At 43.9% G+C, this 27,967-nt stretch overlaps 1 protein-coding gene across 3 annotated transcripts in view; it reads left to right on the forward strand.

Moving 5' to 3' along the window:
• Positions 1-27,967, forward strand: part of LOC110502323 (serine/threonine-protein kinase 32C) — a 92,766-nt gene that overhangs the window by 55,278 nt on the left and 9,521 nt on the right. Inside the window, exons 1-7 of one of the 3 annotated variants that reach the window (XM_090216668.1) lie at positions 3,774-4,217; positions 14,300-14,451; positions 21,507-21,680; positions 24,828-24,865; positions 27,084-27,173; positions 27,411-27,514; positions 27,770-27,886. In XM_090216668.1, coding sequence (XP_090072794.1) covers positions 14,333-14,451; positions 21,507-21,680; positions 24,828-24,865; positions 27,084-27,173; positions 27,411-27,514; positions 27,770-27,886 — 642 coding nt within the window. In that variant the 5' untranslated portion in view covers positions 3,774-4,217; positions 14,300-14,332. Of the gene's footprint in view, positions 1-3,773; positions 4,218-14,299; positions 14,452-21,506; positions 21,681-24,827; positions 24,866-27,083; positions 27,174-27,410; positions 27,515-27,769; positions 27,887-27,967 lie in introns of those variants that run through there. The other 2 variants (XM_090216667.1, XM_090216669.1) reach the window with 2 other exon arrangements.

A 27,967-nucleotide genomic window follows, 5' to 3' on the forward strand; every position in this document is an offset into this window, starting at 1 on the left:
TCCTGTCTACGGACAATTCCTTCGACCTTATTGCTTGGTTTTTGCTCTGACAAGCACTGTCAACTGTGGGACCTTATATAGACAGGTGTGTGCCTTTCCAAATCATATCTAATCAACTGAATTTACCACAGGTGAATTTTAGAATACAGCTGTAACGTAACTAAATGTGGGAAAAGTCAAGGCGTCAGTACTTTCTGCACTGTACATGTGACATTTTTGCAGGGCTGAGTACCGGGCAGGTAGCTGGCTAGTGATGGCTGTTCAACAGTCTGATGGCCTGGTGATAGATGCTGTTTCTCAGTCTCTCGATCCCGGCTCTGATGCTCCTGTACCGTCTCTGTCTGCTGGATGGTAGCAGAGTGAACAGACCATAGTTCTGGTGGCTGAGGTCCTTAATGATCTTTTTGGCGGACTTCCTTTGACACCGAGTGCTGTAAAATCCTGGAGGCCAGGCAGTGTCCCCCGCGGTGATGCGTTGGGCTGACCACACCACCCTCTAGAGAGCCTTGCTGTTGAGCGGGGTATAGTTGCCATACCAGTTGGTAGTACAGACAGACAGATTGTTCTCCATGGTGCTTCTGTAGAAGTTTGTGATGGTCTTGGGGGCCATGCTGAATTTCTTCAGCCGCCTGAGTTTGAAGAGGTGCTGTTGTGCATTCTTCACCGAAGTGTCCTTGTGATTGGAACATTTCAGGTCTGCAATGATGTTCACAACAAGGAACTTTAAGCTTTTGACCCTCTGCACTGCTGGCCTGTTGATGTGGATTGGGGTGTGTTCCCTCTTCTGTCTCCTGTAGTCCACAATCAGCTCCTTTGGTTTTTTTTGCGTTGAAGGAGAGTTTATTTTTCTGGCACCACTCCTCCAAGGCTCTCACCTGCTCCCTATAGGTTGTTTTGTCATTGTTGGTAATCGGGCCTACCACTGTTGTGTCGTCAGCAAACTTAATGATTGCGTTGGAGTGGTGCGTAGCCATGCAGTCATGGGTGAAAAGGAAGTACAGGAGGGGGCTGAGCACACATCCCTGTGGGACCCCTGTATCCAACCTAACATACTATTACAGTATTGTAAGGAACGGTTTGAATGACTAGAGATTAGTCAGATTATATTTTTTCCAATTAATTCCAAATATCCCAGCTAAAGCGTAAAGCTGTTTTACTAAGGGTTTTCTTCTCACACAGCCATAGTTGTGCGAGACGAATAGTAGTCTATAATTTATTGACTGCTGGCAGGCTGTTGTTTGGACCTCCATACACTTATATCCACAGGATGGTGTGAAGGAACTAGTAAGATGGGAAAGCTCTTTCATCCTTCCCCGGCACTAGGAGGGCGACAGTTCCTGAGAAAACAAACTTTCCTGTTAAGCTCTTCTATCTCGCTCTGAGTCCAAGCTCAAGCAGTCAAATGGAGGCTGTTTTGTTATTAATGACTATGGCAGCCTTAAAAGTGTGTCATGTAGCTCTGAAAATGGCCCCCAAGCTCAGTAAACATTTTCCTCCCGCCTGTCACTAGCGATATAAGGGAAGATGGCGAGGGGAATTAATTAAATAAAGGGGATTATTTACTCTTCTCTCTGTGACTGACAAGTTCATCAGAGCCTGAAAACATACAGTATTTGCCTTGCTCATCACTGCCTCTCGACAAAACAGACAGCTAGAGCCCATGTTACATCCTATTGTTTGTTTGTGTGTGTGTCTTGCGGTATGTTATTTTATGCTTACATCACTCTCTGTTTCAATCATGTCCTACTTCTGTTTGCATACAGTATGATATGCGCTACACTATTATACTGACAAAACCAAACCTATCCCTCTCACGCAACACCCCGCCTGAAACCCCAATATGAGATGTTGATATACAGTATGTGAGCACTTGTGTTTCCCCAGAAACAGGAGCACATAGGCCCTAAACTGACTTTTAAACTATGAGGAAGTTCTTCCCTCTCATCTCTTAAAGCAGTGGTCATCAACCGGTCAATCGCGACCGACTGGTCAATCTTCAAGGCATTCCTAGTCAATTAGCAAATATTTCTGTAGAAATGCCAACGATAAAGCCTTGCACTTCAATTTTATTTTTTGTCTTGCACTGTAGGTGTTCCCATTTTTAAATATAACATTTTTCTGAAGGGGCACACTCCACCTACCCGATTTTCCCTGCTTTTAAGGCCCATAATGCAATTCTTCAGAAAATGGGCGTGGCTTCACAGCGTTTTCTGATTTGAAGAAAATGGTGCAAAATATGCAGCTGAAGTCCGACGAAAGCGGACACAAATTAATTGCTTTATTTAATTATGACAAATGTTAAGAAAATATTGAGCAATGTAATAAAGTAATGGCTTTTCAAATAAGTTACGGTACACGTGATGTTGGCTGAGAATTTGTTAGCTATGCTATCCTTACGAACCACATACAGCAGTATGTACCTGTGTGTTAGCTAGTTACATAACGTCAGTTGGCTACTAATACATCGAACTTGCCAGGCAGTATATTAACCATAATCTAACTAACTACCCAACGTTTATTGACTTGATTATTCACGTCATTCTTAGCTAAGTGGTATAGTTGTGGTGTGTTTTCAATGGACAATGTTAATTCTGCCTATCTACTCTGATTTCAGAGCACTCTCGTCTGAGTGTGCCAGAGCGCAGAATAACTGATGAATTTATGAACGCTCAACACCCGTTGAATATATGGCCGGTGTAAGTAAGCGTCTGCAAAAAAAGCGCAATTAAATTGTTGCCAGCAGCACAATTACAATCACCAATGCTCTGGACAGAGCATGACAACAGCCTAACCAGCTCCGCTGGGGTGAGTAAAATGGTCAGAGTGAGGTGTCATTTGTGTCTGGAAATAGCTAACAAGCTAGCCAACGTTAGAAAGTTAGCTTTGGTGCTTGACTGTCGTTGTGAGGTCAGAACGCTCGGATCAACCCTCCTCGGCCAGAGCGTCCAATTACACGCTCCAAGAATTTACAGAATTTACAAACTGACAATCTGACAACGCGCTGGATTTACGTACTCACAGAGCGCACTCTGGCACTTCAGATAAAAATTATGAACACACCTAAAATCGTAAAATGTCTAGCTCGTCATTTGTTATGCTATCACGCTAGCAAGATGTTGCATAGCAACAGCATCAACTTCCGGTAGACTAGTATGCTCAACTAATAGTATTGTTAGGTTCTAAATGAACCAAGTAAAACTCACAGATGAATAGTAAAGCTTGAACCATTTTTATTCACCCATTTGGGTTATACAGCTGCATAAGACATGGTAGTATATATACCCCAATTTGGGGTGGAATCTCCTCCTCCTCTCTAAATATTACATTTTTGTTGCTAGGCAGGAAATTAAGTGACACGGGCAATAAACTGTTCCTTCTCCCTTAACGTGACCTGACCTGAGGGACATTCAAAGCTGAATTGCCTCCACCATATACATTTCTCCTACAGATAACAATTAACTTCTGGTGTAGACCCTAGACTATAGCACTCAATATTTCAATAGGATACCTGATAATTAACACTATTCCAAGTTTAGGAGTCAGAACCCAGAATCCATCAGTATGTAGTATATACTCATTAAGTATGTAGTATACAGTATGTTAGTATGGGTATTCAAACACCGCTTTAGTAACTTAGTTGTAGTCACGATCTGGTTACCTATTAGTACAAACATAGTTATGTTTTTGGGTTCTTAAATATTTATAAATTATTTCCATATCTTCTAAACTACCCACAATGCACCATTTCTCAATGTCATATGGAGGATTTACTATGTGCTACCAAGTTCGTATGCTAGCTCAGTAGCTAGCTCAAGCTGGCTAACACTAGCCACACCATGCGCTTCACAGGCTTTGTGGCTGTGTTATCTAGTGGGAACCTGTTAGCGCGGCAGGCCATGGGCTCCTCAAAACGAAAGAGACAATCATACCTGCTTGCTCTAGTTGTGTACCTCGTCTGTTCTCCTTTTTGTTTTGTCAACTTTTACAGCATTTTCTCTGAAGTAGGCTACAGGAGTTTTGTAACTTTTCCCACCTTGGCTTAGTGCTAGATTGCCAGATATCTGGAATCTATCTATTTTGGATTCGCTATATAGTTATTGGATTTCCCTGACTCTCCCTTGGGCTGGTGTAGACCCCGCCTCACCTTTGTTTTGGTAGTTACTCAGCCTGCACATTTAAAAAAAGTTTTACCATCGGAAGGACCCAGCCAACAATCTGTAAGTCTCTGCTCACTTTTTGCTTTTGATCTGCAGTTATGTTTTAGTTGTGTTGTGTTCTAGCAGATCTCCAGGCGTTGGGCTCTAGCTTGCCAGCCATAACCGTGGTGATTGGCTAGGCTGGCTAGGCTAATAGCAAGTTGGCTAAATACCTAACATTTTCTGGCTAAGATAAATGCATACAGCTAACATTCTTTGATAACTGGTTAGATGCCATTACGCATTTAAAAAATGTTGGTTTACTTTAATGTAGCTAGCTGTAAGGTAGTTGTTGATAGGAACTGGCTGACTCAGTCAGTGTTAATGTAACGTTACCAGGCTGGTAGGGCGAACGTTAGCAGGCTGAAAACCATTTCCTTCCTTGAATAAAAATGACTGGTTTTGGACATGATGAATCATTAGTGGTTTTGATATGTATTTATTCATGCCAATAAGCTGTATAAAATCTTTGCCGCCGTTTTTGAGTGACAGGCTCTATTTTGTTGTCGGATAAACCCCTATTATTTATTTTGCGGCGTGCACTTGGCACCTTCTCCTGTCTGTAGAAGATTCTCTTTGCCTTGTCAGTCATGGACTGTATCTGTCACATTTTCAGGTCCAATTAAGAATTTATACTCCATTAGAATTGCAGAGAGATTCCAAGTACCCTGACAGGGACAGGGTATTTCGAGTCAGAGGGATGGGGTGTGGGATTAGGCTCGATAATGGAGGAGATGATTGCGCTAGCAACAACTAGCAAATGCTTTGCGATTACTTAAATGGATGCTCCCATTACGACTCCTGACAAGTCCACAATCGTTGTTTTGTGTTTGCTGGTGAGTCTCCTCATTAAGCATATGCTTACTCAAAGTTCTAAGGAGTATATGGATAAATAAGTTAACGTTATGATGGCCTTTTTTTGGTCTCTATTTATTTATTTATTTATTTATTTATAGGGGTCAATGCATATTAATCAACATCAATATTACATTAATGCAACATCCATGTAAAGGGGTGTCACGTATACGTCCGCTCTCACTGCTCAGCGTGTGTACTAGCCACCGGTCCTGGCAACCAATCATTACTCACACCTGCGCCCCATCATCAGTCACACCTGAACTTCATTACTACCTTGATAACGTACCATTTATCTAGCAGTCTGTTCTTTCAGTCATCAGGTAGTATTGTTTGTTTTCCTTGTTAGACTCGTCTCTTGTTTTGTATTCGTTCCCATGTTCATTTTCATTAAACTCACACGGCACTTGCTTCCAGACTCCGTGTCTACGCTACAGAATACTACCTAAAAAATATGGAAGCAGCAGAAGAGATAGAGAAATATATATATATATATCAGACGGTCGGCAGTCTCAGGGTCAGAGCAGGCAGGGATCAATAATCCGTGTGGTGTGGCAAGGTGCAGAACGGCAGGCTCAGGGTCAAGGCAGGCAGAATGGTCAAAACCTAGAAAACAGGAACTATAGAAAGACACGCGCAAGGGGGAAGACAAACAGAGAACGCAGGTATAAATACACAGGGGATACTGAGGGGAGATGGGAGACACCTGGTGGGGGGATGGAAACGAACACAATCAATACCCCTAAATGTATTAAAAATACAAAACTGAAAAATCACATTTACATAAGTATTTAGACCCTTTACTCTTTGTACTTTGTTGGAAGCACCTTTGGCAGCCATCTTTCCAGAGATGTTCGATTTACATTAGCATTACAGCCTCAAGTCTTCTTGGGTATGACGCTACAAGCTTGGCACACCTGTATTAGGGGTTTCTCCCATACTTCTCTGGAGATCCTCTCAAGCTCTGTCAGGTTGGATGGGGAGTGTTGCTGCACAGCTATTTTCAGGTCTTTCCAGAGATGTTCTATTGGGTTCAAGTCCAGGCTCTGGCTGTGCCACTCAAGGACATTCTTGAGACTTGACCCGAAGCCACTCCTGCGTTGTCTTGGCTGTGTGCTTAGGGGCGTTGTCCTGTTGGAAGGTAACCCCCCCCCAGTCTGAGAACCTGCTCCAGAGACCTCAGGACTTCATCAAGGATCTGTCTGTACTTTGCGCAGTTCATCATTCCCTCTTTCTTGACTAGTCTCCCAGTCACTGTCAACTGTGGGACCTTATATAGACAGGTATGTGCCTTTTTAAAATCATGTCCAATAGGTTTTATTTACTACAGGTTGACTTTTTTTTTTACCTTTATTTAACCAGGCAAGTCAGTTAAGAACAAATTCTTATTTTCAATGACGGCCTGGGAACAGTGGGTTAACTGCCTGTTCAGGGGCAGAACGACAGATTTGTACCTTGTCAGCTCGGGGGTTTGAACTCACAACCTTCCGGTTACTAGTCCAACGCTCTAACCACTAGGCTACCCTGCCGCCCCACTCTAATCAAGTTGTTGAAATATCTCAAGGATGATCAATGGAAACAAGATGCACCTGAGGTCTATTTTGAGTCTTATAGCAAAAGGTCTGAATACTGATGTAAATAAGGTATTTCTGTTCATGTTTAATACATTTGCAAACATTTCTAAAAACCTGTTCATTTTGTTATATGGTATTCTATGTAGATTGATGAGGAGAACATTTATTTTAATACATTTTAGGAGGCTGTAATATAACAAAATGTGGTATAACGTCAAGGGGTCTGAATACTTTCCAAATGTCAAGTTATCGTTACTCTTTGTGTATTTTATTTATTTATTTTTTTAATCTGCATTAATGGGAAGTAAGCAATTCACTGTTAGTCTACATCTTTTGTTTATTTATGTGACAAATTAAATGTGATTTAATTTGAGTTTCCTCATTTATTATTATCTGCTTTCTGGTCACAGAACACTGATTTAAATAAGAATTGTTGAAAAGAGGGGGGGGGGGGGAGTGACAAACTATAATGTTCAAAACAATTTAAGTTTGTCGTTTGATCCTTTCCAGTGATTGAGCATTTCATTGAGGTGTGGATCTCTTTTAGGACAGGTGTTTTTCATCTCTAGCCTCCACCCTCCCTTCCTTCGACTCTTTCCACATCAAACGGCTGCTGCACACTTCCCTCTCTCCAAGGCTGTGCAGGGAGGAAATCAATATCCAACCTGACCAATGGATGGGTAGTCCCTCTTTGAAAGGCCTCTTTAGAGGCAAGATAAGCAGGTGTGCTGTGCAGCTGGTGGCCAGAGATTACAACCATTCAGCTAACGTTGTCACTACGTAGGGCGCCTCACCTCCAGGCAACGCTGTCCACCGCGCCGCTCCTGCCAACAAAGCTGGAAGCAGGCAGTACACACAGTCTGTTCCTGTGATTGTGCCAGTTTATTAGCCGGCGCTTCACCAAGTCACACCGCATGCCCCAGTCGACAGCCTGCCGAGCGGTTTGGCACCATCCTCAGGGCTGGCCCCAAAGTAAATACTCCCAGTTTCCAAAAAGGTTGACCTTTTACTGTGCCTATTTATTAACTCTGAAGTTAGCCTGAATAGCAGGGCTTCATAATGAATATTTAACAATGAAATATAGCCAGCGGGAATATAATGCTTTGGACTGTGCCGCCACATTAGCATTTTAGAGAAAACAGTTCGGAATTAATTAGGCTCACTTTGGCGTCTATTACCCGAGAAAGGCTCAGACCCAGAAGCCATCGCTCTGACAGTCAGTGCTACAGTCCTAGTCTAGGACCACCATGCTAATCTGTCCTCGCCATCTCCAATGATTTGAATTTTAGATGGTGTATATTCTGTACCCTATATTCATGAGCTAATAGTTATGAAAAATGTCAGATTCAGACCTTCAGCTCAGTTTGATTCCAATTGTCTATACCTATACAGAATTGGTCTCTGATCTATTGAATCGCTAATATTCTCTATGAATAAACTCTTAATATATTATCTTTCTGGCTGCTGGTCACGCCCCCATCCACATTGACAGGGCTGTAGTGGAGCGGGTCGAGAGCTTCAAGTTCCTTGGTGTTCACATCACTAAGGACTAAACATGTTCCACACACACCTGCACAGTTGTGAAGAGGACATGACCGTGCCTATTCCCCCTCAAGAGGCTGAAAAGATTTGGCATGGGCCCTCAGATCCTCAAAATGTTCTACAGCTGCACCATCGAGAGCACCTTGACTGGCTGCATCAACGCTCGGTATGGTAACTGCAACTTCGTTGACCGCAAACGCGCCACAGAGGGTGGTGCGGCGGCCCAGTACATCACTGTGGCCAAGCTCCCTGCCATCCAGGACCTCTATCAGACGGCATCAGAGGAAAGGCCAGAAAAATTGCCAAAGACTTCAGCCACCCAAGCCATAGACTGTTCTCTCTGCTCCATCCGGCAAGCGGTACCGGAGCATCGGGTCTCGGACCAACAGTCTCCAAGGAAGTTTATATCCCCAAGCCATAAGACTGCTATATAGTTAATCAAATGGTTACCCGGACTATCTGCATTGACCCTATTTTTCACTGACCCTATGCACACTCGCAAGACTCTATCCACACACACATTCTCACACTTACTATACTGACACTCTCACAGAAACTCACACACATGCATACACTACATACGCAGATACACATATAATACACATACAAGCATACTGATGACACCTACACACACACACACATACTTTCACACTCATCATACAGTATATGCTGCTGCTACTCTGTTCCTTTTTTAGTCTTAGTATTATCTATACTCTGTGTATATGAACATATCTCCTCAAGTACCTCGTACCCCTGCACTTTGATATGGTACTGGTACTCCCTGTATATAGCGTCATTCTTATTTTTGAACTCTACATCGTAGGGGAAGGGCTCGTAAGTAAGCATTTCACGGTAAAGTCTACACCTGTTGTATTCGGGCACATAAAATAAACAAATAAAATGTGATTTGTTCAGTCATACAAATGTGTCTGAACTGAAATGAGGGGCCAGAGATTGGGTATTTGACAGCAGATTTGATAGGTCTGATAGGTCGTTGGCTTCTCGGTGCGATAAGACAGTTTAGTGTAACTGTGGCCTCGAGTGTGAAAGACCGCTTTGCTCTGGGGCTGAAATCACAGGCTGTCACCAGCGCTCCATGCTTTCCAGCGACAAGGGGAGTCATGAGAAAAGCTAACAGCCTTAGAGGGACACGCGGTAAAAGCTTTAGCCGTTTGGTTAGCAGTTGCAGTGTTTCATTTTATTTCCCTTCATCGTCCATCCCCTCACTCAGTGCAGATGACTGGCTGGCCTCTATGAAATGAGGCTGAGGAAATTGGGTCTGTGTGTAGGCTAGGGCAACAAGGGGGGAAGCAGGAAATCTGGAGGGCCGTGGGCCGCGGTGTCACCACGAGGGGGGCAAGAAAATCTTTAAGAACATAATTATAAAAACAACCCCCCCCTCCCATGATCTGTCCATTTTATGAAGGAGACTGGTTTTACTCAGCAAGCTTCTCCTCTTCCACCACAAACATGTCCTCTGTCATCTACCCAATGCCTCTTCCCACACCCTCTCACACTCTCCTTACAACTTAACACAGATCTGCAAAGAGGAGGGAAATGGTATTACTTTATACTGTACTGTAATGAGCCTATGACAAAGACTGACAGAGAGAGAAAAACCTGAGTAGGAAAGACGAGCGGGACGGAGAGCAAGGTGGTAGAGCAGTTCTTATTTGTGCTCCAGCTAGAGGGAGAGCAAGGGAGGCAGGCAATTAGATTGCGTTTTGGAGAGTAATAGATTTCCTCCTGTCATTCCATCCTCTAATGCTGTAAACCAACCATCTGTTGTAACGAGGACACCTGGGCTGCTGTGGACAATTCAGTTAGATAGCTGGAGCAGCACGTGGATGTTAGGTTTTACTGATCTGTGTGTGTGTGTGTGTGCTCAGCCACATCACTCTGCCTCCGGCACCGCAGTAACTTGGAACTACCTGAGACGTGACAGTTGGGGTGGGCTGTATCATCCTGGTACTTTGTCATTCCAACTGTTCAATGGGGTTTGAGGCAACAACAAAAAAAAATCACATAAAAGCTATGTGAACATGTTCCAACCTTGCATGAATTGTTTTATCACTCAATGTGGGAGTGGGATAGGTGTAAACAGTGTGTTAATATCACAATTGATTACTTGAATCTTTTACTGGGTACAGTTGATTTTCTATGTTCTTCATTGGAGATACGTACTTATTTATAGAAGTGAGTTTTCTTCCTGAACCATTGTTTATTTTCTGCAGCAGACCGTTTGCGTAACAGTAGCTGAGGTCATAGCTTCCTGGTGTCTGATGTTTTCTGTATTGACCTTAGTGATAACTGTTCTACAGAAGCTTGCTAAAAAACTTTAATGAGCAACCCTTCCTTCATGAACTGGCCTCTGTAAAATGGTGTAGAATCAGCTTGATCCCCTCTGTCGAAGACGCTTGGACCTTCTTTTTAAAAATATTTTCAGTGGTATTGTTAACAAACACGCCCCCAAAAAGAAAATGAGACTTAAAAACAGGTTCAGCCCCTGGTTCAACCGTGATCTTGCAGAGTTACTCCACTTCAAGAATTGAATTTGGCGAAAGGCTCGGCACACGCAAGCTGACTGGCTATCGTTCAGACAAATGAGTAATAAGTGCACTCAGGCTATTCGGACGGCCAAGGTTAGTTACTTTAAGGAGCAGTTCTCTCTCTGTGGGTCTAACGCCAAGAAGTTCTGGAAAACGGTTAAAGACCTGGGGAATAATCCCTCCTCCTTACAGCTGTCCATGTCCCTTAATGTTGATGATGTGGTTGTTACTGACAAGAAGCACATGGCTGAGCTCTTTAATCACCACTTCATTAAAACTTCTTAGGGATAGCCCCCCTAACATAACAAATCTAACTGCCTGTAGCTCAGGCCCTGAAGCAAGGATATGCATATTCTTGGTACCATTTGAAAGGAAACACTTTGAAGTTTGTGGAAATGTGAATTGAATGTAGGAGAATATAACACAATAGATCTGGTAGAAGAAAATACAAAGAAAAAATGTTTCTTTTACCACCATCTTTGAAATGCAAGAGGAAGGTCCCAGTTCTAGCCATCACTCTGGTTGTAATTCCAATGTTGTCCACAAGATGGCAGCAGTGTATGTGCAAAGTTCCAGACAGATAACTTGAAGTATGAGCGAACTACATGACATTTAGTGTGAAGTCACCCAGGTACATATAGGCAAATTGTGACGGAGACGGTTGCATTCATATTACATTTTTCTTCAAAAATATCGTCAAATCTGTATACTTGGACTTTGATTTAGCTTTCCCAGTATTAGTAGCCATATTAGAAGTTCAGCATTTGCAAAACAACCAGTTTTCATAACTCTGAATATTCTTATAATTTTTGTCCAAAAGGGAAAGGCATACTGTTGCAAAAGGTTACCTACACCTACATTTTGCACCTACATTTTGCGACAGATACTCCAGTATAGCCCAGCACAATGGCTTTCTACCTAGCTTTGTTTGACCCCGATTGGTGCTTATTTGACAAAGATACAGTCGTTCAAGGGAAGACCACCCGCGTTATTGGAGTGCCATGAAGGTGTCGCTCTCTGACTAAATATGGTGTCCTATAGGATATACTACACCCCTAATGATATAGTGAAGTCTTTTTACGTTGTAGGATCTCTGAGGAATACATTCGATTGTGATTTGACTCGTTGAAACAAGGTTAAAGATGAGATTATTACAGATATTCTTTCTTTGCAAATTGAACGAGTGGAAATACAAAATCGATCATGCATGCTATATGGACCTTTTTAGGATATGAAAAATGATTTTATCTCACAAATCAACACTTTATCTAACAAAACATGTTTTCTCTGGGACCCTTTGGATGATAAATCAGAGCAAGATGTCAGAATGTAAGTACACATTTCACCTTCAGAGGTGAATTTATCAAACCTATCACGGTGAAAACAGTGTTTTGTTGTTGGGAGCTCTCCTCAAACAATAGCCTGGTATTTGTTTGCAGTAATAGCTACTGTAAATTGGACAATGTAGTTATGTTAACAAGAATTTAAGCTTTCAGCCGATATAAGACACTTACCTGTACCGACATTTGTTGTTTCTCTCAAATCTGCCATCTTGACATAAGGCGCTGCATGATTTAATGTTGATGATGTGGTTGCTACTGACAAGAAGCACATGGCTGAGCTCTTTAATCACCACGTCATTAAGTCAGGATCCCTATTTGACTCAGCCATGCCTCCTTGCCCATCCAACATTTCCTCATCTCCCACCCCTTCTAATGCAACTATCCCCGATGCTTCTCCCTCTTTTTTTCCCCTGCCCCGCTAAAAGTTTCTCCCTGTAGGCAGTCACTGAGTCCGAGGTGCTAAAAGAGCTCCTTAGACTTGACCCCAAAAAAACATCTGGGTCAGATGGTTTAGACCCTTTTTTCTTTAAGGTTGCTGCCCATATCATCTCCAACCTTTTTTAACCTGTCTCTCCTTTCTGGGGAGGTTCCCATTGCTTGGAAGGCAGCCACAGTTTGTCCTTTATTTAAAGGGGGAGATCAAGCTGATCCTAACTGTTATAGGTAGACCATTCCATTCTTGTGGGCCGGCTAAGGAGTATTGGTGTCTCTGAGGGGTCTTTGGCCTGGTTTGCTAACAACCTCAAAGAGTGCAGTGTATAAAGTCAGAAAATCTGCTGTCTCAGCCACTGCCTGTCACCAAGGGAGTACCCCAAGGCTAAATTCTAGGCCCCACGCTCTTCTCAATTTGCATCAACAACATAGCTCAGGCAGTAGGAAGCTCTCTCATCCATTTGTATGCAGATGATAGTCTTATACTCAGCTGGCCCTTTCCCGGATTTTGTGTTAAATGCTCTACATCAAGTGCTCTACAGCAGGCTAAAGTTAAATCTAGATTTGGTTTCCTCTATTGTAATCGCTCCTCTTTCGCCCTAGCTGCCAAACTAAGCCTGATTCAGATGACCATCCTACCCATGCTAGATTACGAATCCATAATTTATAGATCGGCAGGTAAGGGTGCTCTCGAGTGGCTAGATGTTCTTTACCATTGGACCATCAGATTTTCCACCAATGCTCCTTATAGGACACATCACTGCACTCTATACTCCTCTGTAAACTGGTCATCTCTGTATACCCGTCGCAAGACCCACTGGTTGATGCTTATTTATAAAACCCTCTTAGGCCTCACTCCCCCCATCTGAGATATCTACTGCAGCCCTCATCCTACACATACAACACCTGTTCTGCCAGTCACAGTCTGTTGAAGGTCCCCAAAGCACACACATCCTTGGGTTGCTCATCTTTTTAGTTCGCTGCAGCTACCGACTGGTGCGAGCTGCAACAAACACTCAAGCTGGACAGTTTAATCTCAATCTCTTCATTCAAAGACTGATGGACACTTACTGACAGTTGTGGCTGCTTTGTGTGATGTATTGTCGTCGTCTCTACCTTCTTGACCTTTGTGCTGTTGACTGCCCAGTAATGTTTGTACCATGTTTTCTGCTTCTACCATGTTGTGTTGCTACCATGCTGTGTTGTCATGTGTTGCTGCCTTGCTATGTTGTTGTCTTAGGTCTGTCTTTATGTAGTGTTGTGTTGTCTCGTTGTGATATTTGTTTTGTCCTATATTTGTGTTGTATTTTTATTGTATTTTTTAATCCCAGGCCCCCGTCCCCTCAGGAGGCCCTTTGGTAGGCCGTCATTGTAAATAAGAATTTGTTCTTTAACTGACTTGCCTAGTTAAATAAAGGTTAAATAAAAGAAATCAAAAAATGCTAATGACTGGATGTTACAGTAATGAGGCTTCCCTCCCATACCCCCTGTCCTGCTCTTGACATTTCACATTTACTTTTCTTCACTTTGTCCACGGAACGTCTAGTTTTAATGAGCACAACATGATGAGGTCGGAGACTGTTTGTGGCTTGTTTTCCATGCCACACTGGAAATATTGTAATGGAGGGCAGTAACATCAGCCATTATGAAAAGGCATTGTCTCATGCCATGGTGTACTGGATATCATTGCATACTAATGTGTGCGTGTCTGTGTGTGTCTGTGCTTACTTGCTTTATGTGAGTCCGGTTCCAGTCCTAAGTTAGTTGGTAGCTCACTCTCTGTTCTTCTGTCATTGTCTCCCCTGCAGGTGTGCATCGTGCAGAAGAGGGACACAGAGAAGATGTACGCCATGAAGTACATGAACAAACAGCAGTGCATAGAGAGAGACGAGGTCCGAAACGTCTTTAGAGAGCTAGAGATTCTACAGGAAATAGAACATGTTTTTTTAGTAAACCTCTGGTGACTATCCTGTGTTTTTTTCACTTTCGATACTGTTTGTGCATTCTGCATGCCTCGGCTGGTACCCTGTGTGTGTGTGTGTGTGTGTGTGTGTGTGTGTGTTCTCTGTTGGGGGTGGATGCATGTTTTAACCCTCAATTGGACAATGAGATGAGAACGTTTAAATGAAGGGAAACAACAGCTGTGGGCTGTGTCTCAAATGACACCATATTTATAGTGCACTACTTTCGACCAGAGCCTTTTGATAAGTCGATGCCTGCCGACTGTGCAAGTTTTATCGGACCCAGTAAGTGGTGATGCGGGCTCTGGTCAAAATTAGTGCACTATATAGGGAACATGAGATTTGACCAGATTATTTTCATTCAGATCCATGCGCCCATTGCACCACACATTTCTTAATTGCTGTAATGTAAAGTAAGTTGACCCAATACTTCCCCCTCAGGAGTATATCTGGGTGATGTAGGGGACCAGCTTCATTATTCAACTATCTCCGTGTCTCTGCAGCACATATTCTAAATGTAATTGGGAAGCTAGCACAGTGTTTACAGCATATTACACCAAAGCACTTTGCTCCTGTTTAATTGGTAGAATGATATTGCACACGGGGGTAATATCCTCTGAGTAATTGATACAGGGAGCATCAGTCATTTCGTTCAGACCCTTTTATCACCGAGCACCAAGACAAAAGTACTCCCGCACACACTGCAGCTTATTACTCTAAGTCTTATATGCATGTTAGTTTTTATCCAAAGTTGGCGATGATTCAAGTTTTAACACTGGAATGTTGTTGTTTTTTTTCTCTCAGAGAGAAGCTTCCAAACTAAAATAAACAGAGGGCTTTTTAATGAGGTGGTGGTGGTAGTAGTAGTAGTAGGACCTGTGTGTGTTTTTTTTTAAATAAATAATTCCCTCAAGGAGTGTACAGCCCTATCCTTGTTCTAGTTTCCCAGCTTTTCTCTGATTGGCTCTGCTCAGCTCTGTATCTGTGCATCTATGGCACATCAAAAGCCCCATTAGCGACAAAGACACAGCAGCGTTATGAGTAGGCAGGAATTATAGTGCTCCTTAGATCGCACCTCATCGTCCTGCGATTCAAGTCAACTTCAGAGGGAAACTGGGTAAGTGGTCAGCCCATCTCAAATTACGCTGGAACAAAACAACAACAACAAGGCATGCCAGAGTGGCGTGGAATTGGTTCCATCCCCCTCAGCCAGTATACGCTTTGGACGGTTAATAGGAAGTTTGAGTTATTATGTATCCCTTTGCCGGTGAATATATTGTTTGGATAATTTATCCATTGTTTTGAACTCCTCTCCTAAAACCATACACAGGCTATCAAATCTGCATTACAAAGACCATCAATGCATGGGGGGGGGGGGGGGGGTTGATAGGAAGGCACATCCGCAACCGTCGCCATCAAACTGTTCAGATTTAGCCAAACAAAGGTAGAAAGCTGGCAAAACCCACATGGAGACGGCCTGCCTGTCAGGCAGGCCACAGCTGTTCCCGTCTGTCGACTCGAGGGAAAAAACGATAGTATGTTTTTTTTTTCCAAAGTTGATTTGCTTTTTGAAACCCACGGACCCCAAACCTGAGCAGCTGTCGGAACCGTAATACTGGCCAGCCTGGTCCCCTGCCAAGCCACCAGAGAACGAACGGCAGAGTTTCTAAAAATAACTTTGTACAGAGTGTATCAATCACACTAGCCTCATTGTGTATTGCTCCTGCAGATGAAGGCTCTCGCTGACCAGACTCCTTTTGTTGGTTGATTTGGCCTTCCTGTTGGGTTCTTCCTTGGCTTGTCTGAAGTTGACATCTGATGTCCTGCTGAGCCTATCATGATTACTCAGTGAAAAATTGAATGAGTAAAGGTTCTGACTTTTCTCCTCAAACCAGAGAAAGAGAGCTCAGCACAGAGACAAAGGAATTCACTGTTTATTTTCCTGCTTAAACAGGGAACTCTCCTTCATTAACTCGTTCTTACTTTCAATCAAGCAGGTGATGAGGAGTTGTCATCACAATATTTGGTGATACTTTTACTACCCTCTTTACAGTGTAAGGGTCAGGAGTTTAATTAGTACTGTTCGTGGGTGGGGGGGGGTAAAAGGTGTTAAGAAGGGTGTTAAGAAGGGATTTGGGCATTGTTTGGTTTGTCAAAACAGAGTTTCACCATCTACAAGGCTTTGGATTTGCTTCCTTTCTCTCTATCTCACACACACACACACACACACACACACACACACACACACACACCATTTTGAAGCCTAGGTTTGCTTTCATTATGATGTCCTGAATTCTGTTTGCTTTTCTTTTGAAAAAAGCTCCATCCATTGCTTCAGAGAGAATTCATTAGAGGGAACCTGGGCACCGAATCCACATCACTAGAACAAGACTGCTTAAAAGCCTGGAGGACTGTCAAGTTTGCGGCATGCGCTAATTGCCGTGACCATTCACTTGCTGCAGATAGATGCCATATAATGTGTAGGAGTGGGATATACATGTATTCAAATGGATTAGCCACCTTGAGAGGGAAAAAATGTGACTATCATCTGCAGCATTCAAGAAATCCACCCAAATCACCCAAGCCATCACGACACAGGTGTAGACGCGGTCTACGTCTCATCCCCCGATCAATTTGTATTTCTAAATTGCCGAGGTCATTTTTCCCTACCCGGACGTACAGTATTATATGCATTAAGTGTATGCAGTGAAATTGATCCTGTGCACTTTCCAGTGTAAATCATTACCAGCACAAGGTTTTTGCCTTTAAGCATTACACTGAAACAAATCTACTCTCAAACACCGTTGGCCAGATTCCCCTGAGATGTGGACGGAGGCAGTGAAAGCTTGAACCAAGTGGAGAAGAAAGTGATGCGAGAGGGAGTTAATGTGTCAGAGCTGAGCACTGTGGGATATTTTGTCGTCTGTGAGCTAAGGCTTTGGAGACCCTTTTTTAAAAGAGGGTTTTTAAGGCATCGCAGAGGGTGAGTCATCAGTGGGATCCGCTGAGCTGCGTTCTTCCTCCGCTGTCCACCCGTCCTGTCCATCAGAGAGAGTGAGCGACTGAGCGAGAGAGAGAGAAGTCACTGTGGTGAGAATGGATGCACACCCTGTCCTCCTCCATGTCTATTAAGAATATTGATTCCTTGGCTGAAGAGAACAATGCTCTGGAAGGCGGTGAGACAAATTAGGGCTTTACCCCAAACACAATAGGCATAACAAGCCCTGGGTGAAAGCTTAGGTTCTGTTGACAGCCATAAAAATAACTGAGGGATATTTCCTCAGGGGGCTAAGTCCTATTCGATTTCTTCTTCTGCTGTTACAAACGCATTTATGCAGCAGTCTTCATTAGATACAGAGCGCCACAGGAGTTAGTCACAGTCACAGGTCTCTGTAACTTTCCAAAGCAACCTCGCCATTAAAGTGATGTTCTGTTCTCTGCAATTGTAACTTTCCAGAGCCACCATACCGTTTTACGGTCCTGTAGGAGGTCCAAAGTGCACCTTGTGAAGTAAGGCCAGTGGAGGTGGGGAGAGGGGTGTGCTGAGGGGACCAGAGGAGGGGGAAGGGGGGCTAGGCTAGGGACCGCAGAGCGAGAGGCAGCGCTCACTCATTCATTGCATTGTTAGAGGGATCCTCAGAGGAGCCGGATGTGTCTTGTGATCCAGCCCCTTGACCAGCCTGAGCCACGCTGTCTCTATCGCAAGACTATCTAGGCCACAGTCATGAAGCAGACCACATTCAGAGCCCCGCGTCTCTTATTTTTTTTCTCTCTTCCTTTCTCTCGCTCTCTCTCTAACCCATCTCACCCCCATCTCTCTTTCACCCTCTCTCCCCTCCGTGTCTCTCTCCTCCCTCGCTCTCTCTCATCTAGCGCTCTCTCTCTCTATCTCTCCTTCTCCCTACGCTTCCCTCGGCTCATTTGTCATCATGGCCTGATTATTTCAGCCTGTTTCTCAGACTCTTTCCAGCATGGTAACCTTCCTCTGTACTCTGCTGTCCCAGTCAGTCCAGGCCTGTCCTGACTGTTCCACATGGCCCCTCTTCTTCTTGGCCCTGCCAAAATTCTCCCAAGGCTCAGGCCTTAGCCAGGTCCCCAATCAACTGTCTTGGTCATATTTGACCCATGACAAGTCCATTCTCAAGCTGTTTCCTCTTATAGCTTTCTCTTTATAGTCTTTTTTTCAGAACTTTAACTTCTGTAATATTGTCAATGAGAGAGGAGATAAAAGGTGTTTGGAGAACTCCGTTTGTCTGGTCACACACATTACAATTTTCTTTCACCAACTTGCTTTCATATCATCCATTTGTTTGAGCTGCTGCCTTGGCCTCTCCTTGAACGATTTTTACAGACATTTTTACAGGGTGCTTGTGTGCTTTGATTTTGAATTCCCCAAACGTAGTGAGACACATGCTGTATTTGCTAAAGCATTCATCCGGAATGTTCTCGCTCTCTCTCTCTCGCTCTCTTCTTCTCTCTCACTTTCTGTCGCTCCCTGTCCTTGGTGTTAAATCTGAATGTGACAAGGCTGTCACTATCCAAGCTTAAATGCGGCTCAGATGTCAGCTCCACGTCTGACAGTTTACCTGAAGGGGATGTGAAAACCGTTCTAATCTCAGCCACGGGGGCTCAGGAAACGGGCACTAATACCACTGCTATCACACTGGACGCCCCAGAGGGCATTCTCTTCACCATCAGCTGCATGCTGCTCAGGATCAGGGCATGACAAGGAGGTGATAAGAAGGTGACAATAACTAAGGGACTTGTGGACAGCAAACTCCATCTCAGCCTGGCCATCTGTTGATGCTGTGTGTGTGTGTTTGGAGTGGAGGTTAGGTTTGTTAGAAGATCTCCAGTCATCAGACCAAGCTATCGGGACACGTCACCAGGATGTCCACGGATAGATCCTGCATCCATTTTCTCTTGATCTGAAGGAAGATGGGAGCTTTGGTGGAAATTCTTTTGTCATGCTGTTTTTGACCTCAAAATTCTACCCCTAGGTCAGTGTTTCCTGAACTTGGTCCTGGGGATCCCAACGGGAGCACGTTTTTGTTTTTTGCCCTAGCACTACACAGCTAATTCAAATAATCAAAGATGAATGATGAGTTGGTCATTTGAATCAGCTGTGTAGCGCTAGGGCAAAAACAAAAACGTGCTCCCGTTGGGATCCCCAGGACCGAGTTTGGGAAGCACTGCCCTAGACTATAGACTAGACTACTATAGACTACCCTAGACTACTATATTTCACTGACTTACAATAATAACCTTATACAATGCTGATCACATAAGTTCAATATTGTGTTTAGCATGGATCTCTCCCAATCCCTCCTGCTCAGAACTTCTTCTCAACCAATCCCTCCTCCTCAGAACTTCTTCTCAACCAATCCCTCCTTCTCAGAACTTCTTCTCAACCAATCCCTCTGACAGAAATGGGAAACCCCTGTCAATCATATTTTATTTTGTGGGGAATATTCATTGAGGCAGTAGTCTTTTTCAAAATTTTATCAGCTGATCTGTGTGTTCCTTTTGACGTCGGGCTTGACATTGTTGTGAACAGCGTTCGGCGTTGCAAAACCGATGTCCTGTTGAGGATAGGTTGATTTTTCACTTTCTCTGAAACATGGTGCTCCATTTTCTCTGATATAGAGAGAAGGAAATTGCGCATGGAGAGGGCCAATCAAAATGCCCCCTGAGTGTGTGGGGTTAAGCCTGGTGATATAGAGGTAGGATGAGGAAATCTGCCAAGAAGAAACATATATAATAATGCTGCAATAATCTACCAGGCTTTAATGGGAAAAGTAAAGAAATCTCCCGCTATCTCTCGGCTCGAGCGCCTCCGGAAAGCCTTCTCGCTCTCTCTATATCTCTCGCTCTCTCGCTCTCTCTCTCTCTCTCTCACTCGCTCTCTCTCGCTCTCTCTCGCTCTCTCTATATCTCTCGCTCTCTCTCGCTCTCTCTCGCTCTCTCTATATCTCTCGCTCTCTCTCGCTCTCTCTCGCTCTCTCTATATCTCTCGCTCTCTCTCTCTCTCTCTCTCTCTCTCTCTCTCGCTCTCTCTCGCTCTCTCTCTCTCTCTCTCTCTCTCTCTATCTCTCTCTCTCTATATATCTCTCTCTCGATCTCTCTCTCTCTCTCTCTCTCTCTCTCTCTCTCTCTCTCTCTCTTGCTCCCTCTCTGTTGTGACTACTGTGAGGATGATTGTGGATTTCTGACATTTAGTGTTTATGTACTGTGTGGTCTGGGTTTCTAGTGTGCCGCTAGGGCTTGGTGTTTTTAGTCGACACCTGTGGGGAGGGGGTGTGTCCCAAATCCCACCCAGATCATTTTCTGGACGCGTTTTAATGTGATGTGCTTGATCAGTAAGCCTGATTGACAACGATCTTTAGCCGCCCATCAGCCGTTTTCAATTAAGAGACATCAATCAAAGGCTGTCTCTGTTCTTGCCTTAATTTGGCAATCACTCTCCTGCATTCACACGCCTCCGACAAATGTCAGCTCATTTAAGATAACGGTCACTCTCAAAGTTATCGCTCCCACTGTGCTTGTTTTGAGCTTACATGCGAGTACGCACTCACACCAACTCCTGCATACATTAACACCTAATAGGCTATAGGCCAGGGCTCTCTAACCCTGTTCCTGGAGAGCTACTCTCCTGTAGGTTTTCGATCCAACCCCACTTGTAACTAACCTGATTTCAGCTTATCAACCGGCTAATTATTAGAATCAGATGCGCTAGATTAGGGTTGGAATGAAAACCTACAGGACGCTAGCTCTCCAGGGACATAGTTGGAGAGCCCTAATCTACGCACATGCAAACTCAGTTCCCCACATACATAGTGAGTGTCTTGTGTGAGCTATTCTACGGTTGTGTGTTTTTGCAGTTGGTAGACGCAGGGTTCAGCAGGAGGCAAGTGGTCAGCATGTTTGTCTTGCGCCTGTGTGTCTTGTTCCCGTGTGTGTGTGTGTGTGTGTGTGTGTGTGTGTCCTTGTTTGTCTGTATCCTGGCCCTAACAGGATGTTGACTGAGCCCTTTGACCTCCGCCTTGTGTCCCAGGTACTCGTTCCAGGACGAGGAGGACATGTTCATGGTGGTGGATCTGCTGCTGGGAGGGGACCTGCGCTACCACCTCCAACAGAACGTCCATTTCAACGAGGACGCTGTCAAACTCTACCTGTGTGAGATGACCCTGGCACTGGACTACCTGCAGAGCCAGCACATCATCCACAGGTATGGGCAACATCCATAGACACAACATCTACTGCACTGGGCTACATATAGGCACATCATCCACAGGTATGGGCAACATCCATAGACACAACATCTACTACACTGGGCTACATATAGGCACATCATCCACAGGTATGGGCTAGAATAATGACACCGTTTCTCCAAAACACCCAGCAGGTGATTGCTAACACACAGCTGGCCATCGTCTGCTTTTAGCTGTTTGTCTTCCCTCCCTGACTACGCCTACCCTGGGTGCCACTCCTGGGACTCCTGGCCCTCTCTCTCTCTCGCTCCAGAGACCCGACATCCCATCACCTGCATGTCCAGTGGGAGATGAATGGCCTGCGTTAGGGGTTGTAATGATTCATCATCATCCTTTTCTCATCTGTCTTGAGTGTCCCCGGGCAGAGCGGGTAGTCCTGCATCATTCTTTTCACTGTCCCAGCTCTGACACCGGCTACATGCTCACCTCACTGCAGTACTCGAGAGCCGCCACTTTTGGTCTGATGATGTAGCCTTTCAATATGTGGGCTCATTGGAGGAAAAGCCACAGCTTTTAATTGACTAGTATATCACTGGACAGTGGTTTAGTTCTTTTGTATGCTTTTTAAGGCGCTGAGTTCTCTCCATCGGACTTTGAAACTTAAATAGGTTTGGTAGCCTATAGGCTATGTGTGTCCAACAGTCTGTTGTTTGCGGAACAGAATTGTCTCGATAATCACCTGGGCATTCTCCTTTCATTTTTTGCTTCTTTGCACATCTAAACAAAGCTCTGGTATCTACGTTTCTGTAACCATCAATCTTCTTCAGCGTGGGATGGCTTGCAGTCGTGAGTTTTTGTCGAAATTGCCGAGTGCAGTAAAAAAAAAGAGAGTGTCAGTGCTGTAAATGAGAAGTGTTGAGGTCCCTGTAGACCACGAACTCCACTCACTTGATGGCCTCAAAATGTTTTAACCTTTTATTCCAAAGCTCGTTTTCAGCAAATCGCTCCTCGAAAGTGCAAAGAACTGTGTGGGTGCTTGCATACTGGTGAGAAGGTGAGTGCGCGTGTGCGTTTGTGCCGTGGAGAGCACACATACACAAAATGATGTCGATCCAACGAGATCATCACACGTGTCCTTTTCTTTCTTTAAACTCGGCAGTTAATTAAAAACACTTTCACCTCGTGAACTTGATCAATGCGCTTCACGATAGGGTTGGCGGTATTGTCATACCGCTTCAAAGAATATCATACCGTCGGTAATTCGAAATACCGCAATATATATACGGTATATCGCCCTAGCCTTCTTGGTCATCTAAATACCAATGAAGTCAGTTAAAAAAAAAAGATTCAGTGAGTTTTACTAAGTCTCTCTGTTTTTTATCTCATCCTGGCATCAACTGTTCTGACTGACACAATTGCGTCTGCTGGAGGAGGCCAAGTCCAATCCCTAGGTATCTGTGGCCATCTCCTGCTCTACAATTTGGTTTCACGCTGTGGGTTTGTGAAAGGAAAATACTATTATTTTGTTGCACCAACTGGGGGAAGAAGTGTCTCCTAGCAACAGTCTGCTGCTGCCACGATGCCCGAGGAATGAAAAATTAGTCCAAGCGAAAAAGTCCCCAAAGAACGCCAGAACATTCCCCCTCTTTTCTTCTTCTTCTTCTTCTTCTGCACTGGAGACAAACTAAAACAGCGGGGGGAAAAAATGTTCACTTCGCCACTTCTAAAGTGGAGGGCTTTGAGGTGGAATTCCACCTCACACTTGTCAGTCGTCTGCTGCTGGAGTTTCCATGCTTGGTAAACACGTTTGACTGCTTTGCTAGTCACGTAAAATAAAAAATTGTGTTCAATGAGCAATGCTCTGTCTGGTTTTACATATCAAAATATCCACGGTGGCGGTATGGCAGGGTGGCAGAGCTTTCATATTGGATTTTCTCGCATGGCTATAGGGCAGGAATAGAATACATTTCCATTAAAACTCTTGAGAAATCCATCAGTTAGCAAGGGAGATGTACTTTTTGGTATAGTATAGCCTCGGCGCTAACAGGAATGTTACTTCCTTATCGCAAAACCAGAATGAGCTGGTTTTGCGATATCGGGGCTTTCATATTGGAGTTCTTCCTATACATTTCCATTGAAATCTCTTGAGAAATACATCAGTTAGCAATAGAGACTTACCTCTTGCTATAGCATAGCCTTAGTGCACATGCATGTTATAGTAGTGGCGTGTATGAGACAAAGACTCTGTGGGCTAAATGGCTTGAGCTTGTGATTACAGTTCCATTTTTCTTCATTTTTTATTCAACCTTTATTTAACTAGGCAAGTCAGTTAAGAACAAATTCTTATTTACAATGACGACCAAACCCGGACGACGCTACGCCAATTGTGCGCCACCCTATGGGACTCCCAATCACAGCCGGATGTGATTCAGCCTAGATTCGAACCAGGGACTGTAGATGCAGTGCCTTAAACCGCTGCGCCACTCGGGAGCCCCATTAAACCTCTTGAGGAATGCACCAGTTAAAAAAAGACTTGATATATCCTGAAGTGGTCTTGATACATCCTGATATCATGTTAGTGTAGTGTATGAGACTCTCTATGTGGACTAAATGTATTAGTCACACTTGCGTGACAGGCTGCATAATTTAGAAAGTGGTGTGGGCTTTGCTAATTGGCTGTGGGCTGCGCTGGTGGGTAAACACCAAGGTGTTGTTGTTTGTGTTGGGACTCCTCTGCACGGGTGCCCCATGTAATAAGCATGTGTGGAGAAAACCTGCAAGTGTCTCCAAGGGATTGGATTGGAAAGCGCAATGTTCCCTTTCATCCATGTCCAATGTAGTGTTGTAGGGATCGATACATCGGAACACATACACACATGGGCACACATTCACATATGTAATACACAGCCACATGATGTAAGCATAGGATAAAATACGCCAAGACACACACACACACACACACACACACACCTACAAGCCTCCAACATGCCGATACACATGTAACACATACAGCTACCCATTCTGTTCCACACACGTGCAAGCACATGCACGTGCGCACTTAGAAACGCACATTCTGTGACACACGTTTTATATCGACTATAAATAGTTCCATGTTCTTAGACACACTGATTTATCTGTGGTTCCTCTCCCTCTTTCTCTCACAGGGATATCAAACCAGACAACATCTTGTTGGATGAGCAAGGTGAGCCTGCCTCTTCTTAGAGATGACTTTATCCCGTACTCATTACATGTTCGCGACAGACAGACCTGTGTACATGTTTTACCTGCATGTAACATACTACAGTGCGTTCAGAAAGTATTCAGACCTCTTGACTTTTTTCCACATTTTGAATTTACATTTAAATTGAGATTTTGCGTTTAGTGACCTACACACAATGCCCCAATATGTCAATGTGGAATTGTGTTTTTAGACATTTTGACAAACTGACTAAAAATGAAAAGATGAAATGTCTCGATTCAATAAGTATTCAACCCCTTTGTTACGGCAAGACACATAACAAGTTGCATTTACTCACGCTGTGTGCAAAAATAGGGTTCATCATGATTTTGAATGACTACCTCATCTCTGTACCCCACACATGCATATATAATATATATACATATATAAATTATCTGTAAGGTCCCTGAGTCGAGCAATTTCACAGATTCAACCACAAAGAGCAGGGAGGTTTTCCAATGCTTCGCAAAGAAGGGCACCTATTGGTAGATGGTTAAACATGAAGACAAAACAGATATTGAATATCCCTTTGAGCATGGTAAAGTTATTAATTACACTTTGGATGGTGTATCAATACACCCAGTCACTGCAAAGATACAGGTGTCCAACCTAACTTAGTTGCCGGAGAGGAAGTAAACCGCTCAGGGATTTTAAAACAGCTAAACATTCTATTGTTTTGGGGACAGGTGGAAAAGCATTAAACATTTATAGCAATTTAGCTAGCTATCTTGCAGTTGCTATCTAATTTGTCCTATTTAGCTAACTTGCTGTTGCTAGCTAATATGTCCTGGGATATAAACGTAGAGTTGTAATTTTACCTGAAATGCACAAGGTCCTCTACTCCAACAATTAATCCACACATAAAACGGTCAACCGAATCGTTTCTAGTCATCTCTCCTCCTTCCAGGCTTTTTCTTCTTTGGACTTTATATGGCGATTAGAATATAAACGTTCATAGTATTACCATGACAACCGACGTACTCAGTTCGTCTTTCAATCACCCATGTGGGTATAACCAATGAGGAGATGGCATGTGGGTGGGTATCTGCTTCTATAAACTAATGAGGAGATGGGAGAGGCAGAACTTGCACTGCGTTTAGCGTCACAAATAGAACTGACTTCTATTTTAGCACTTGGCAACGCAGACGCTCGTTTTTTTACCCCCTTTTTCTCCCCAATTTCATGGTTTCCAATTATTAGTAGTTACTGTCTTGTCTCATCGCTACAACTCCCACACGGGCTCGGGAGAGACGAAGGTCGAGAGCCATGCGTCCTCCGAAACACAACCCAACCAAGCCGCACTGCTTCTTAACACAGCGCGCATCCAACCCGGAAGCCAGCCGCACCAATTCACCTTTCAGCAGGAAAAATAACCTACATCACAAGGCCAAATCTACACTGGAGTTGTTTACCAAGAAGACCGTGAATGCTCCTGAGTGGCCAAGTTAGAATTTTTACTTAAATCTGCTTGAAAATCTATGGCAAGACTTGAAAATTGCTATCTAGTCATGATCCCTGCCCAACATCGTGACAGAGCTTGAAGAATTTTGAAAAGAATAATCGGCAAATATTGCGCAATCCAGATGTGCAAAAGTCTTATGGACTTATCCAAGAAGACTCACAGCTGCAATCATTGTTGACCCAGGGGTTTGAGTACTTATGCAACAGCTATTTTAGTTATTCCATTTTTTTCTTCCACTTTGACATTAGAGTATTTTGTGTAGATTGTTGACAAAAAAGGACCATTTAAATACATTTTAATCCCACTTTGTAGCACAACACAATGTGAAGAAGTACCAGGAATCCTTTTGCATGGCACTGTATATGTTTTGTTGTCATGTACACCGGATAGGTGCAGTGAAATGTGTTATTTTACAGGGTCAGCCATAGTATTTTGGCACCCCTGGAGAAAATTAGTGTTAAGTGCCTTGCTCAAGGGCACATCAACAGATTTTTCGCAAATTCTAGTGTTCAAAAACCATATTAATAGATTGTTTTTATAAATCATGTTTTATTGTTCCATTTAACTGCCGAAAATGCTGTTGGCAAGGTAATTTCCTTAATATGTGATGTGAGAGTTCAGCATATGGGAGAAGTCGGAGCTCAGAGATGGTAGACACGTTTCCCACTAACCAATAAAATGAGATGTAATGAATGCAGCATAAGCACAATATCTTCACAGGCCATGCCCACCTGACAGACTTCAACATTGCTACAATAATCAAGGATGGAGAGAGGGCCACTGCCTTAGCTGGAACCAAGCCCTACATGGGTAAGACTCTCACCTGTTATTCCTTCAGCCCTTGGAAACCCTTATCACTGGCCTGGTCCCAGATCTGTTTGTGGCATCTTGCCAACTCCTATGGTCATTGCCACAACTATGACAATACCAATCTGGGACCCGGAAACCTTATCATTAGCATACTTTGTAAATATCCCATCAGTAAGCTATGGTCTTGACTGGGTGTAGCCTAGCTGTCTGACCCTGTCTGTGTTGTATCCCCTTCAGCACCAGAGATCTTCCAGTCCTTTGTGAGTGGGGGGACGGGTTATGCCTTTGAGGTAGACTGGTGGTCACTAGGCGTGACGGTCTTCGAGGTGCTGCGTGGTTGGGTAAGGAAAGGCCTTATGGGCAGTGAGGCTGTTCTTGAGTTATGACAACTGACGCTTACTGTATGTGGTTGATACTCATCTCTTTCTCTCTCTCGCTCCCTCTCTGTCTATCTATGCTTTTCCCACCCTCTCTCTCTCTCCCTCCCTCTCTCTCTCTCTCTCTCACTGTCTATCTATGCTCCCCCCCTCTATCTCCCTCCCTCTTTTTCTCTCTCTCTCTCTTTCCCTGCCTCTCTCTCTTTCTCCCTCTGTCAGAGGCCCTATGAAATCCATGCCAGTAACTCAGTGGAGTCTTTAATGCAGCTCTTCAGTACCGTCAGTGTGCAGTACAACACCGCCTGGCCCAAGGACTTGGTCCATCTCATGAGGAAGGTGAGTAGAAAGGGGAGGGGAGGGGGAAAAGTGGACAGCAGAGGAAAGTTGAGAGGGAAGAGGAGAGTGGAGGGGAGGGAA

This window comes from Oncorhynchus mykiss, chromosome 23 (genome assembly GCF_057628025.1).
Source record: "Oncorhynchus mykiss isolate SJ-2025 chromosome 23, ASM5762802v1, whole genome shotgun sequence".
NCBI classification, from domain to species: Eukaryota; Metazoa; Chordata; class Actinopteri; order Salmoniformes; family Salmonidae; genus Oncorhynchus; species Oncorhynchus mykiss.